Source organism: Cicer arietinum, chromosome 6 (genome assembly GCF_000331145.2).
Source record: "Cicer arietinum cultivar CDC Frontier isolate Library 1 chromosome 6, Cicar.CDCFrontier_v2.0, whole genome shotgun sequence".
Lineage (NCBI taxonomy): Eukaryota > Viridiplantae > Streptophyta > Magnoliopsida > Fabales > Fabaceae > Cicer > Cicer arietinum.
Genome location: NC_021165.2, coordinates 19,705,195 through 19,716,980, shown reverse-complemented (window position 1 = coordinate 19,716,980; position 11,786 = coordinate 19,705,195). Strand labels below are relative to the sequence as shown.

The 11,786-nt window shown below is 27.8% G+C and overlaps 2 protein-coding genes across 2 annotated transcripts; one reads left to right on the top strand and one right to left on the bottom strand.

Annotated features, from left to right (window-relative positions):
* The first annotated feature begins 6 nt into the window (after window positions 1–6).
* On the top strand, window positions 7–1,893 carry LOC101490736 (PLASMODESMATA CALLOSE-BINDING PROTEIN 5). The gene is made up of 3 exons (XM_073369773.1): window positions 7–584; window positions 758–785; window positions 1,464–1,893. Exons 1-3 carry the CDS (start codon window positions 236–238, stop codon window positions 1,624–1,626), a joined length of 540 nt encoding a protein of 179 aa, XP_073225874.1. The 5' UTR covers window positions 7–235; the 3' UTR covers window positions 1,627–1,893.
* A 6,135-nt stretch (window positions 1,894–8,028) lies between these two features.
* On the bottom strand, window positions 8,029–10,167 carry LOC101490410 (transcription factor TCP4). Its single transcript, XM_004505461.4, has one exon. It carries the CDS (start codon window positions 9,428–9,430, stop codon window positions 8,372–8,374), a length of 1,059 nt encoding a protein of 352 aa, XP_004505518.1. The 5' UTR covers window positions 9,431–10,167; the 3' UTR covers window positions 8,029–8,371.
* Between the last annotated feature and the right edge of the window lie 1,619 nt (window positions 10,168–11,786).

Below are 11,786 nucleotides of genomic sequence, written 5' to 3'. Positions count from 1 at the left end.
TCTTTCACTTCAATTTCCTAGTCAAAAGAAAAAAGAAAACTTGAATTTTATTCACTCTGTCAAACACATTCTCTCTCTTTTTTGGTGCCTCCTCAATATTTTCCTCATAAACACTGGTAACAGTCACATTTCCAGTTTCCACCCTCCCAACTACACAAATCATCTCGTATTTTTCATAATTATTATATTAATCACTACCCATAACCACAACCTAACCCATTTCTCTCTATCAGAAATGCCCAGAATACAAAGCTTTGTTTTTACCGGGTATTTACCCCTTTTTCTTCTTCTGATCCTTTCTCCGTCTTGCGGCGGCTCTAACGGCGATGGCGCTCTGCAACAACAGCTGTGGTGTGTGGCCAAAAACAACGCGGAGGATGCAGCTTTACAGACAGCATTGGACTGGGCCTGTGGGGCCGGTGGAGCAAATTGTGGCCCAATCCAGAATGGAGGACCTTGCTACGACGTTAACAGTGTTCAGAATACGGCGTCGTATGCTTTCAATGATTATTTTCTCAAACATGGCTTGACCGATGATAGCTGCAACTTCAACAATAATGCTGCTGTTACTTCCTTAAACCCTAGTAACTCAATATCTCTCTCTCCTTCAATGTGGTTTTCTTTTCAGTTTGTGTTTTTTTGGATCTGAAATCCATGCAATGCATTTGTTGTGGATGAATAAAATTTATGTTTTTGGAAGATTTTTGTTAGTTCCATTGTTTAGAAGTCTCACTCTTTTCTGGATTTTGATTTTCAGGTTATGGTAATTGCAAGTTCCCAGCCGGGTAAGTTTCTTAGAGTTTGAGTTTCCTTAATTGATTTTAGATTATCTTAATGTTGTTAAATTGATTTTTGAAGGTGTTTCGTTTGAGTCAATTGATCTATGATTGGAATTTTATTTTAAGTGAAAATTGATCTAAGGTAATGAGTATATTGAATTGTGTTGATCATGTTTTTAGACTTACAATTGTTCGTTCATAATGTGTTTGGACAGTAAATATTGCTAGATATATTTTAAGAGTTAATATATCAAATCACATAATGATATGATTTAATTTAATATATAGAAATTAACCTGATAACTTCAAGTAAATACAATAATTAATATTCCGGTCTAAAATATAAAAGAAATTAATTCAAAGAGAATTAATGTACCTAGTCCAAATTTTGGATCATACATTAATTTTTGTTGACCCTACTTTTGCTTTTATTTGAGAACGAAGTAGTAACAATTTATGAAAATATTTGTTTCCATATATACAAACTAAATTTTCTTTCATGGCAAAAGCAACTGGATATTGTGTTTGTTATTGGACAACCAAACATGATTATGATACAAAATAATTTTTCTTTCCTTTCTAAATTTGCAAAACATGTTGTAGAACTTCAAGGTTTGGGTTGTAGTGTTTGGAGATTGTTGATTGTGAAGGTGTATGACAGGGGCCTTATTTTTGGTGATGCAGTTTGACAGCGAGTAATGGAAGTTTTACTGGTTCAACACCATCGCCATCTGAAGGATTGGGACCCAGTGAAAATGTAAGTCGATGCAGTAAAACTTCTTGGGGGTGGTGGTTTTGGCCTTTGGGAATCAGTCATTTTCTGCTCATGGTTTCACTTTCTGCATAACAGGAAGTGAAAATAGGCACCGATTTGATGAAGGAATGGCAAGTGAAAAAGAAAAGCTTTCCTTGTTTTTGTTCGCGCTGCACATGTTACACGTTTTAGGAATATATCAAACTGTGTGTTACTATCAATGTAGAACAGAAATGATGAATATATTGCATCTCCTATTGTAACTTTGCTGGCCTGTTTGAAATTAAAGTAGACCAATTTGAAGGAGATTTCCACTAAATTTAATGAAACGAAACTCATTCTTAGTTTTTTATACAGTTACATTATGCGTTTCCACAATGCATGATCAATGTTAGTATGTTAGGTGAGTTTTTGATGCATGATCTGATTGATACTCAAAACTTTGCTGGTGCATACTATCACATGATCGGTGCCAAACATTTTCCTGTGTCTACTTTGCGCAAGTAAATTATTTATAAAGAATTTGAATCACTTATGTTTCAAATTATTATTTGGATATTTAGTGACTTATTGATTGTGAAAACTCACATGTTCACTATCTTCGTTCTCGTGTACAATCGAGTGAGTCCATACCAGTAAACTATTGTGAGTTGTGTCAACCGCCACTATTTACCTATTTCAAATTGATTAATATACTTTAATTTCAATTAGGCCAACAAAGTTACAATAGGAGAAGCAATTTATTTACAAAATCCATTTTGCAAAGCGAGAGAAATGTTGTTCTTTATAAATGATTTTATATATTTATCTATTTTCAACATGGACTTTGAGTTATTTCAATATACCTTAATGGTAAATGATTCAATTAATAAACTCAGTATCATATTGAATTTTTTTTATTGAACCTTACTCATCTTTATAAAATCGACAAGATGAGATGCGTTAGTTTTATAAGCTCTTTTAAAATTCTATCTATTTTATTTTTAATATGGAACTTGGATTTTTTTTTATATATCTGTATATCTATGCAGCAGACCAGACTACAATACTAGGATATTCAAATGTAACAAGCTCACACCATTTATTTTGTAATTTTTATGTTATGCAATTCCCAACCGGACTGAATAAGCCTAAGCCCACATAGGGCCTTAATCATCATTAATAGGGTTTTTTTTTCTCATCTCCATACACTTCGAAAGTATATTTCTTCAAAAATAATTCTCTGGCAATACACATTTAGACAAAAATATAATATATATTTTCCGTTTGAAAATACATTTTTAGATATAAGTGTGATTTTGTTAAATATAGGAAGATAAAATTAAGAGAATTGAATTTCATACTCTCATATTTTAACTCCTACCTCTATATTTTACTATTTTTTAAATGAATTTTTAAAAATGCTATTGTAGAAAATACAATAAATTTAAATAAAATCATCCTGTTTTTTATACTCCACGTCTATGTATTTTTTAATATTCAAAATTTCGTTTTTTATACTCCACATCTATGTTTTTTTTTTGGAATGACATTTTCTTTCACATACTAATATCAGCTAGGGATTTACATGGGTGCGGGTCGACCTGCCAACCCGATCACCCAATCGAACTCAACTCGATTTTTATCTGTATCCAGTAACTGATTTTTATATGAATTCTGATGCAAAGTGTTCATGCGTCTAATAACTGATTTTATATTAATAATTTATTCGTTTGATGATTTTTTAAAGAATTGAATGATGCGATTGAAATTTTATAGTTTTTGAAACATTCAAGTATTAAATATATTTTCATTCAATATATTTTCCTGTAAAATAAAGAATATATTATTTATGTATAACCCGTCAATCCAACCCAACTCATTATTGGTCGGTTCGAGTTAAATGAAAAAATACGAATTTAGAACTTAACTCAACTTAAACATAATCGATTGGATCGAATATCGATTTTTTTTCAAAACCTATCTAACCCAATCCACGTACACCCCTAAAATCAACTCTCCATTTAGAGAGTTTCATTTAAATCCGGACTCTTTGGCTGGACCAGATAAAATCAGCCGCTCGCTTCGGCCCGACCTGAATTTTGGTTATAATATTGGAAGCTATATTGAATTGGATAGGATTTCAACCCTCTAATAGGGTTGCAACTGTTTGTTGCTAAATGATAAACTATGTCATTTGGAATAAACTAGATAAAAATCGGTTTGGAGCCTAAAATCAAAGTTTTGGAAAGAAAAAAAATGTAAAGCTATGTCATTTGGAATAACAAACTTTTTCTGAAACAATATTAGTAGTTTGCATATTATGCTAGGAAAAACAGTCATTGAGTTTTGTGACACTCTCGATTGTGGCTACAACAATATTTATTTTTTAAATTGGTCTTTGACCTTATAAAACATTCTGTCACTCGATGATGTATCCCTAAAGTGAACTATTGGAAGTCCTAGTCACAATAAATAATATGTGCTTTATAAAATAGTCTTAAATCAATTCGTCAAATTTCAAAGAAAAACAAATTATTGAATTCACAAAACATCGCATAAGTTAGTTATTTGTCAAAACTCTGAGTTAATGTCATCCCAACTATCTATGTGGCTGTTAAACGCTAAATTGAACTCCATGTAAAAAAGTTTGTTGGAGTTTAAGTATGACTAATTAATCTTATATCAACTAAAAATGAGTTAAAGTGAAAAATATATAAGAAATGTGATCCATATATTCATGTCTTAAATGTTTAGATAAAGATGTGGTCTTAATGCCTCTTTCAAGTCATAGTTATTAAAATATTGTTGTTTTTGGCATTTATTAGACTCTCCAATAAGTGATATTAAAGTTATGGTTCAATTAGACGAGGGAACATAACTCCACAACAAGTGGTAGTATATATCAGAGCCTTAAAATTTTGGATGAACATGTGGTCTTAGAGTCTCTTAGAGATCGTGACCACGAGTCTGTTTTTGTTTTCGTTGCTCCAAAGACTCCCCAGTACATGATATGAGATCAATAGTTTGGCTTGATGGGTGAACGAGACTCCTTTCAAAACAAGTGGTAAAAGAACCTTGAAGTTTTATGTAGAGATGTGCAGTTAATGTCTCTTAAAAGGTCATTTTCATTAGTTTCTCTTCTAATTTACAAGCACCATATTTTACATCTCTTCTTTATTATTTTTCATTTTTGAGTTGTTCTTGGTATATAATTTTTTTTTAAATATTTTTTTTTTGTTATTATATATTCAAAAATATATATATTAATAATGTGATTTGTATGTTTTTTTTGGTATGTTGATTTATGTATTATATTGTAAAATGTGTTTGATAGGATATGTGAAAATTAAAATTTTAGATATTTGATTTTGATTTTATTTATCTAAATTTGTACTAAAAATATATATATTGTATTTATTGTGTATCTTTATGAACATATAATAATTGTTGTTTTTTTTTTTGTGAAATATTATTTATTGAGTAATTTTTTTGAAATTGAAAATATGCTATTATATTTATTGTGTATTTTTTGAAAATATGTTAATTTATAAATTTAAAAATATTGTATTTTATTTTAGTTAATATATGTGCTTTTTATTTTTTGTATATATGTTATTTAATTTGCATTTTTATATTTATTTTAGGAATGAATATGTTCATTTGTAATAATATTACTATATTATAATTTTAGGTCATTAGTAATAACCATAATTTATATTGTTATACGTAATATACTGTTTTATTATTTTTATTTATTTTCAAATATATTTATATCTTATTAACCATTTTAAATAATTTAATTATAATTTAAATATAAATAATATTGAAATTAATTTAATAATTAAAAAATTCATTTTTTTAACGAAAATGAAAATATTGTAAATATAATGAAAATGAAAATGAAAATTTATTCAATTTTATATAAATTTTGAAATAATTTATTTAAGCACATAAATAATTTAATATAATATTTTATAGTTATTCAATTATATATTTATAATAAATATGTATTTAAAAATTTACCAAAATAAATTTATATAATTAAATTTATATGACGTTTGCTTATATTTTTTAATAAATAAAATTAAATAATATAATTATTTAATATGAATTTAAAGTAATTTTTTTTTTTATTTCTAGGATCATTTCTGAGGGCTTTAGCTCTGGAAAATTATGTGTCACATGAGTTTAACGAGAGTTTTAGTCCTTAAAAGTTGTGTAATAGGTGAGGATAGTGATGACAACATTCTAACATATGACTTTAGTAAAAGCGTGAACCCAGACTAATATTCTAAAACTTTAAATCAGCGGGGTTGTAGTCCTAGGTTTAGTTGCGAGAACTTCAACGCAATATTTTTTTCAAGGACTTTTATCCTAGCTACGGTTCCATTTTTTTTTTCTCCAACAAAATGTTTTTTGCAAAGGCTTTAGTCCTAGTATTCCTTTCCAATCATACCCTTTGACAATCAAAAATGTTGTATTTTTTATGACTTTTTAGCATTTCCTAACAAAATCACAAAGCTCTTATATTGAGTCCACTTGAATGTTAAAGAGTCATGTCAACAATTAAGACGATGTCAATTTACATAGACATACACACTAATTTGAGTAACATTTTACATTTTATGAATTTTTTGTTGTTGAAATTTTCATATTAGTATTTACAAGGACTACTTTGAGACATCTTGCAAAGTCATTAAATAATTTTGTAATTTATTCCTCATTTTGTGATTGGAACTTCCAATAGTATCCTTAACAAACATATCATCAAGTAATGCAACATTTAATCACATTGGTTAGTGGATAGATGAATACAAGAAAGTAAATTTTAAGGTGTTTATAGAAAAAGGTGAAGATATGTACCATTCTTGATAAACTTTATTTGCAAATAATTCAAAGACTTAAATACAGTTTTTGCCACTTTATTTTGCATAAAAGAAACTTTTAATCACTTCATTTTTAGATATTTTATTTTATTATTATAATATATAAATTGAAATATGAAATATAATATTAAAATTTTAAAATAGAATTTTAACTATATTATATAAATATTTAAAATTTGTAAAAAAAAAAATTAATAACATAAATAAATTTTAAAGATTTTTTTACAAAAAATTGATTTTAATTTTAAGTATTTATATATATATATAATAAAATTAATTGATTTTTAATATTTTAATATATAAATAAAGTTAATAAGAGTGTCAAATTATCAAAAGTAGTGGGAGACAAAAAATCTCAAAAATTAATTAATTAGAAGATCAAAAAATGAATTTAAAAAATAAAGAAACTAAATATTCATTTCAAACAAAATAAGAAGATAAAAAATGCATTTAAATTTAATTAAAATATAAAAAATGACATTGCATTGAATGATTAAATATTAGATACGATATAATAAAACTGTAAGACATGAGTAAATTGACATATAAAAATAATTTTACAAATTTGGGATAAAATTACAATCCTCTACCTTTTTTTAAGACTTTTTTGTTCCGCAATAATCACAACGTGCACGCCAACACTAACCAAATAATTTCTTACCCTTCCCGTTTTCTTCTTGTTTGATTTCTCATAAATTCGAAATCATCAATGTACCATAATTCAGCTTTGTAGAATAAGCTAGAAGAGGTGGCATTTAAGGTGTACTTAGGATTAAAAATGAATTAAAGGAAACAGAAATGAATACTAATTGCGTAACACTTAGGCAAGTAATTTAATTGTGAATTATGAAAGCAAGCTACGTAGCAGAACCACATTTTCAAAATGCTAACATTAGCTACCCTATTCACAAACTTAGCAGTAACTTGTGATTCATATATGCCGTCCTATACATCACATATTATTGACTGCACTTTGAAATTTTTATGCAATCCAAGTCACCACAATAAAAGTTCTAATAGCTTTCAAATTCCTATACTATATACTACTACACTCTAATATGCTATATATAGCCTTCAGCCCTTGACTTTCTTGAAATGTCATAATTTTAATTTTCTTCTAAATTTCTAGTGCTACTTAATTTAAATCTAAATTTTGTGTAGGGCCTGTAGCAACGTAACAGTTAATTTTTTCAACAATTACTAATGTTGCTTCCTTAACGATCATAAGTATTGTTTAGTTACATGTTACAAATACTAAAACTTAAAATAAAATCATATCTCTCAGAAATCTCTTATAGAACATTTGTAAAATTATCTTTAGTGTCATTGATGTTAATAGTATTTTTCTTTCTCTGATTTTTTAAAAAAAAAAATCATATACAAAAAATTAGAAATGAAAAAAAAAATCATTAATAATATATTACTTAACAACTAAATTAGAGACACATTTTACAAACTGCTAAAACTGTTCTACATAGCTTATTAAAAATTCACAATGCTAAGGAATATCAACCATATTTCATTAGAAATATAAAACCAAATATGTATATATTTATATTGATATAATCTAATGCAAACCGCAATAGCAAACGAAAAATTCATATCCAAAATAATCTAAATTATATAAGATATCAAATGAACTGTGTTATTCTCAACATTCACCAAACAGTGAGGACTATAATCGCAGAATTACATACACAGATAAATGTATGCAGGAATGGTTCAATGAAACTATTTTCAATTTAAAACCAATAAGAAGAAAAAAGAATGAAACACGAATTTTATGAATCACAAGAATGTGTCCTTTTAATCTTCAATAAGTGGCATACAAAAAAAAGATGCATGAAAGAAATTTAACAAGGTATAAGTGTCCATTTTATTAATTTGTTCCATAAAGCTAAAGAAATATAAAAGATGAAAAGTTTGAGCTAAAAGTACCATTGGAAGCATTGTTGAATTATTGTTTGGTGTCAATGGTGATGAGAAGTAGGAGAAGCAGAAGAAGGCCTATTGGAAGAAACTCCATGACCCTCTTCATCACCTTGAACTGTATCAGGAACACAGAACCCTGCTAATCCATCACAAACAAACCTGCTTCCAAATATTGAAGCTTGATGAACTTGTTCTGTCCTGTGATGCTCTGAAGAAGCCATTGGAATGTCATTCCATGATCGAACCGAAGGCGAAAAGTTCGACTGAAGGGTCTCATTTGGTGAGTATTCTGAAGCTGAAGTTGAACCATGGGGAAGAAATTGTTGTGAGTTTACCATGAAGCCAACTTTCTTTACATAATCAGTGGTAGTTTCACTGTTCCAGTTAACAATTCTCTGATATTGGTTCTCAAATCCAGCAAAAAGTGTTTGGTTTTGGTTTGAAGTTGCATGGTTCTGACAATCCTGTTGCTGTGATTGCCAAGGATTAATCAAACCATTATGATCTTGGAATGAATGAAGAGATAGACCAAGATCTTGTGTTGAATGAATGTTATTTGTAGAGATTATTCCATGATGATGAGGGTAGGTTTGAAAATTGATAGGTTGAGAAGTAGAAGAAGTAGTTGGAAAAAAAGGTATAGGATCAGTTTCAACAGCATGTTGTGAAATGAAAGATGAATTATTGTTGTCACATTGATTATCAGTAAAGTGTCTTAAGAGATGAAAATTATATCCACTATTAGATTGAGATTGTTGTTCTCCAATAACCAAGCTAGTTGATCCTGCAGCAACATTCTGTTGTTGTTGAGTTTGATTATCAGAGGAAGGATGCCAAGGAGGAAGGTCAGCAAGCTTGTCAATAGAATGCTTAGCTTTCTTGATGAGCCAATCAACTGCTTTGCTTGGTCTGTCATAGCCAAGGCGGTCTTGAACATCATAGAACTCAATGGCTGTATGTGCTGAGAGACGAACCCTTCGATCACGGGGTCCTTTGGATGTATACACCTTGCTGTGTCTATCTTTTTTACCTGTTGATCTAACTATGTGTCCTCCTTCTACTTCAACTATCTCTCCTCCTCTACTACTCCTCCTCATCTCTTTTTTTTTTCCTCCTCTCTCAATTTTTCTTTCTCTTTTTGGCCTTATTAATTACTATATTCAAAATCAGTTTTAGTATTTCTATTCACCAAACATTCTTATCACCAAACTAACGTGTATTGATATAATTGGTTTGACTTTTCAACTCACGTAATTCTGGCTTGAATTGTGACAATTCTTTGTAACACTGCTACTGCGGTCCCAAAAAGGCAACACCTGCTATTGCAATCTTTGATCAGATTCCTTTTATTATCCAATAACAGCATCACTCACTCACAATTACAAAGACAGATGAATACACATGCATACAAACAAAACATAATTAGTAGTAGTACTCAATGCTTTTTCATGTGACATATGTATATATCATCTGTTATTCTTTTACAGAGTAAGTCAGTAGATTTGTGATATATATATCTTCTTTTACGTAGGAACTTATGATTTGAAGAAGCAGAATTTAAAAACATCAAACAGATTCATTGTACTATGGTATAGTAATAAAGTAGGAGGGTAACAAACAACAAAAAGTAGAAAATAAAAAACATTGAAGCATATATATATATATAACATTAAAAATGTGGAGAAATCACGTGGGTTAAAGGTAGTTTGGCTTGGGTTATGGATTATTATTAAAGATGGTGGATGTTTCTGCAAAAGAGTGGCAGGGTATGGTCAGAGAAGAGATGAAAGATCGTTTTTAGCCCCACAAACGCATATTTTGATACATACCCCTCTTGCAGTTATATGTTTATGCTTCAACACCAACCCTTCCTTCTTACATATATACATATTCTTATAAATATTCATATATTCTTTTCGGAATAAATTATAATTCAAAATAGACTAAATTATAAGTGTTAACAAGTATTATTGATTATATTTAATCGATCATTTTTTTAGTATTTTGATATTAATATGGTGAAGTCAAAATAAATTTTAATTTTAAATTATTAAATATAAAAAAAATATGACATTAAATAATTGAATATTTCGTATAACTCCTAACAAAACTTTGAGATACCTCAATTTTTTATACAATTTCAATAAAAAGGTAAAGTCTATTTTTTAAATTAACTTTAACTGACGCAGTTAAAGGCATTGGCATAGTTTTCTTGAGACCGAGAATGTTCATAGCCACCTCAAAATCCAATAACAATTTTTATTTTATTTTTAAATTAAAAAAATAACCTAATTAAAAAAATATACAGCATCTTTTAAATTAAATTCTAGTGTTTTTGTTGTGAGTTTTCTAAAAATATAAAAGTCAAATCAATAATTTAATACAGTCAAAAATTCATTTGAAATCAATTAATTTGATTTAATTTTTTTTCTAGCATTTGAGCCTTAATTGAATTAAATTAAATAAATCAAATGTCTGTTAATTTTAGTATGATTTTATGGCACTTAAAATCGATCCTCGTATATCACCACTGTTATCTTAAAAACTATATTATATTTAAATTATATATTTTAATTGATTATATATGATTTTTTAATTGTAGTTTATGTATTTGTGTGATCAAAAAAGTTTATGTTAATTGCTTTGTACTGTTTTTTAAGTTATACAAGCCTTTAAATCGAATTTGGATAGGTAATATACTACTATCAATTCATTCATTTAAGTTTTTTCAATTACAATCTTAAATGATGTGTTTAATTGGTGGAGATTGAAAATAGAAAAGGAAAAAAAACAAGTGAAAAGTATATTGAATTGGTTGAGAAGTGTAGTATGTCGTATATTTCATTTGTAGAAAGACTTACGAATTTCAAAGGAAAACATCACATATGAAGCATTGTTTTTGTTTACTTCACTATTGAAGTCATATAAACCTCTAGTGTGTTTACGAAATATAGTCAACTAAAAATGACAAATAACTGTAAGTATTTTTATGGTATCTTTGAAAAGGAAACATGTTTTGGTATTATCAAATTAAATTGTTAATAATTAAATTATATAGTATTTATTTACAATGAGATTTGATCATATTTTAGATTTAACATCACTAAATTTTTAAGTTTTATCTTTTAAAATAACATTTTTTGTTATAATTTAAATTAAAATTAAATTTTTATTTTTAATTATAGAAACAATTTATTAAATTACCAAAAATAAATATATCGAAACTTTTAATTTAATCAACTTTAATACACATTATAGTAATGTTCACTTGGACAAATTAGAGAAAATAATTAGTTAAAATATTTATAGTACCAATACACATCTTTTTATAATAGAACTTGCAAAAAATAATAGATGGTGATAAATCTTCTTAATACAATGAAATACCAATAATTAAAGCAAGCAAGGAAAAAAGTTAGTTAGTATGGTGATCGACATGATGATAGAAGTTTG

Bases quoted from the DNA above. Each gene is read 5' to 3' on its own strand.
- LOC101490736 (XM_073369773.1), top strand. From the start codon at position 236: ATGCCCAGAATACAAAGCTTTGTTTTTACCGGGTATTTACCCCTTTTT. The intron at 585-757 runs GTAACTCAATAT...TTTGATTTTCAG, and splicing joins TGTTACTTCCTTAAACCCTA to GTTATGGTAATTGCAAGTTC. The intron at 786-1,463 runs GTAAGTTTCTTA...TTGGTGATGCAG, and splicing joins AATTGCAAGTTCCCAGCCGG to TTTGACAGCGAGTAATGGAA.
- LOC101490410 (XM_004505461.4), bottom strand. From the start codon at position 9,430: ATGAGGAGGAGTAGTAGAGGAGGAGAGATAGTTGAAGTAGAAGGAGGA.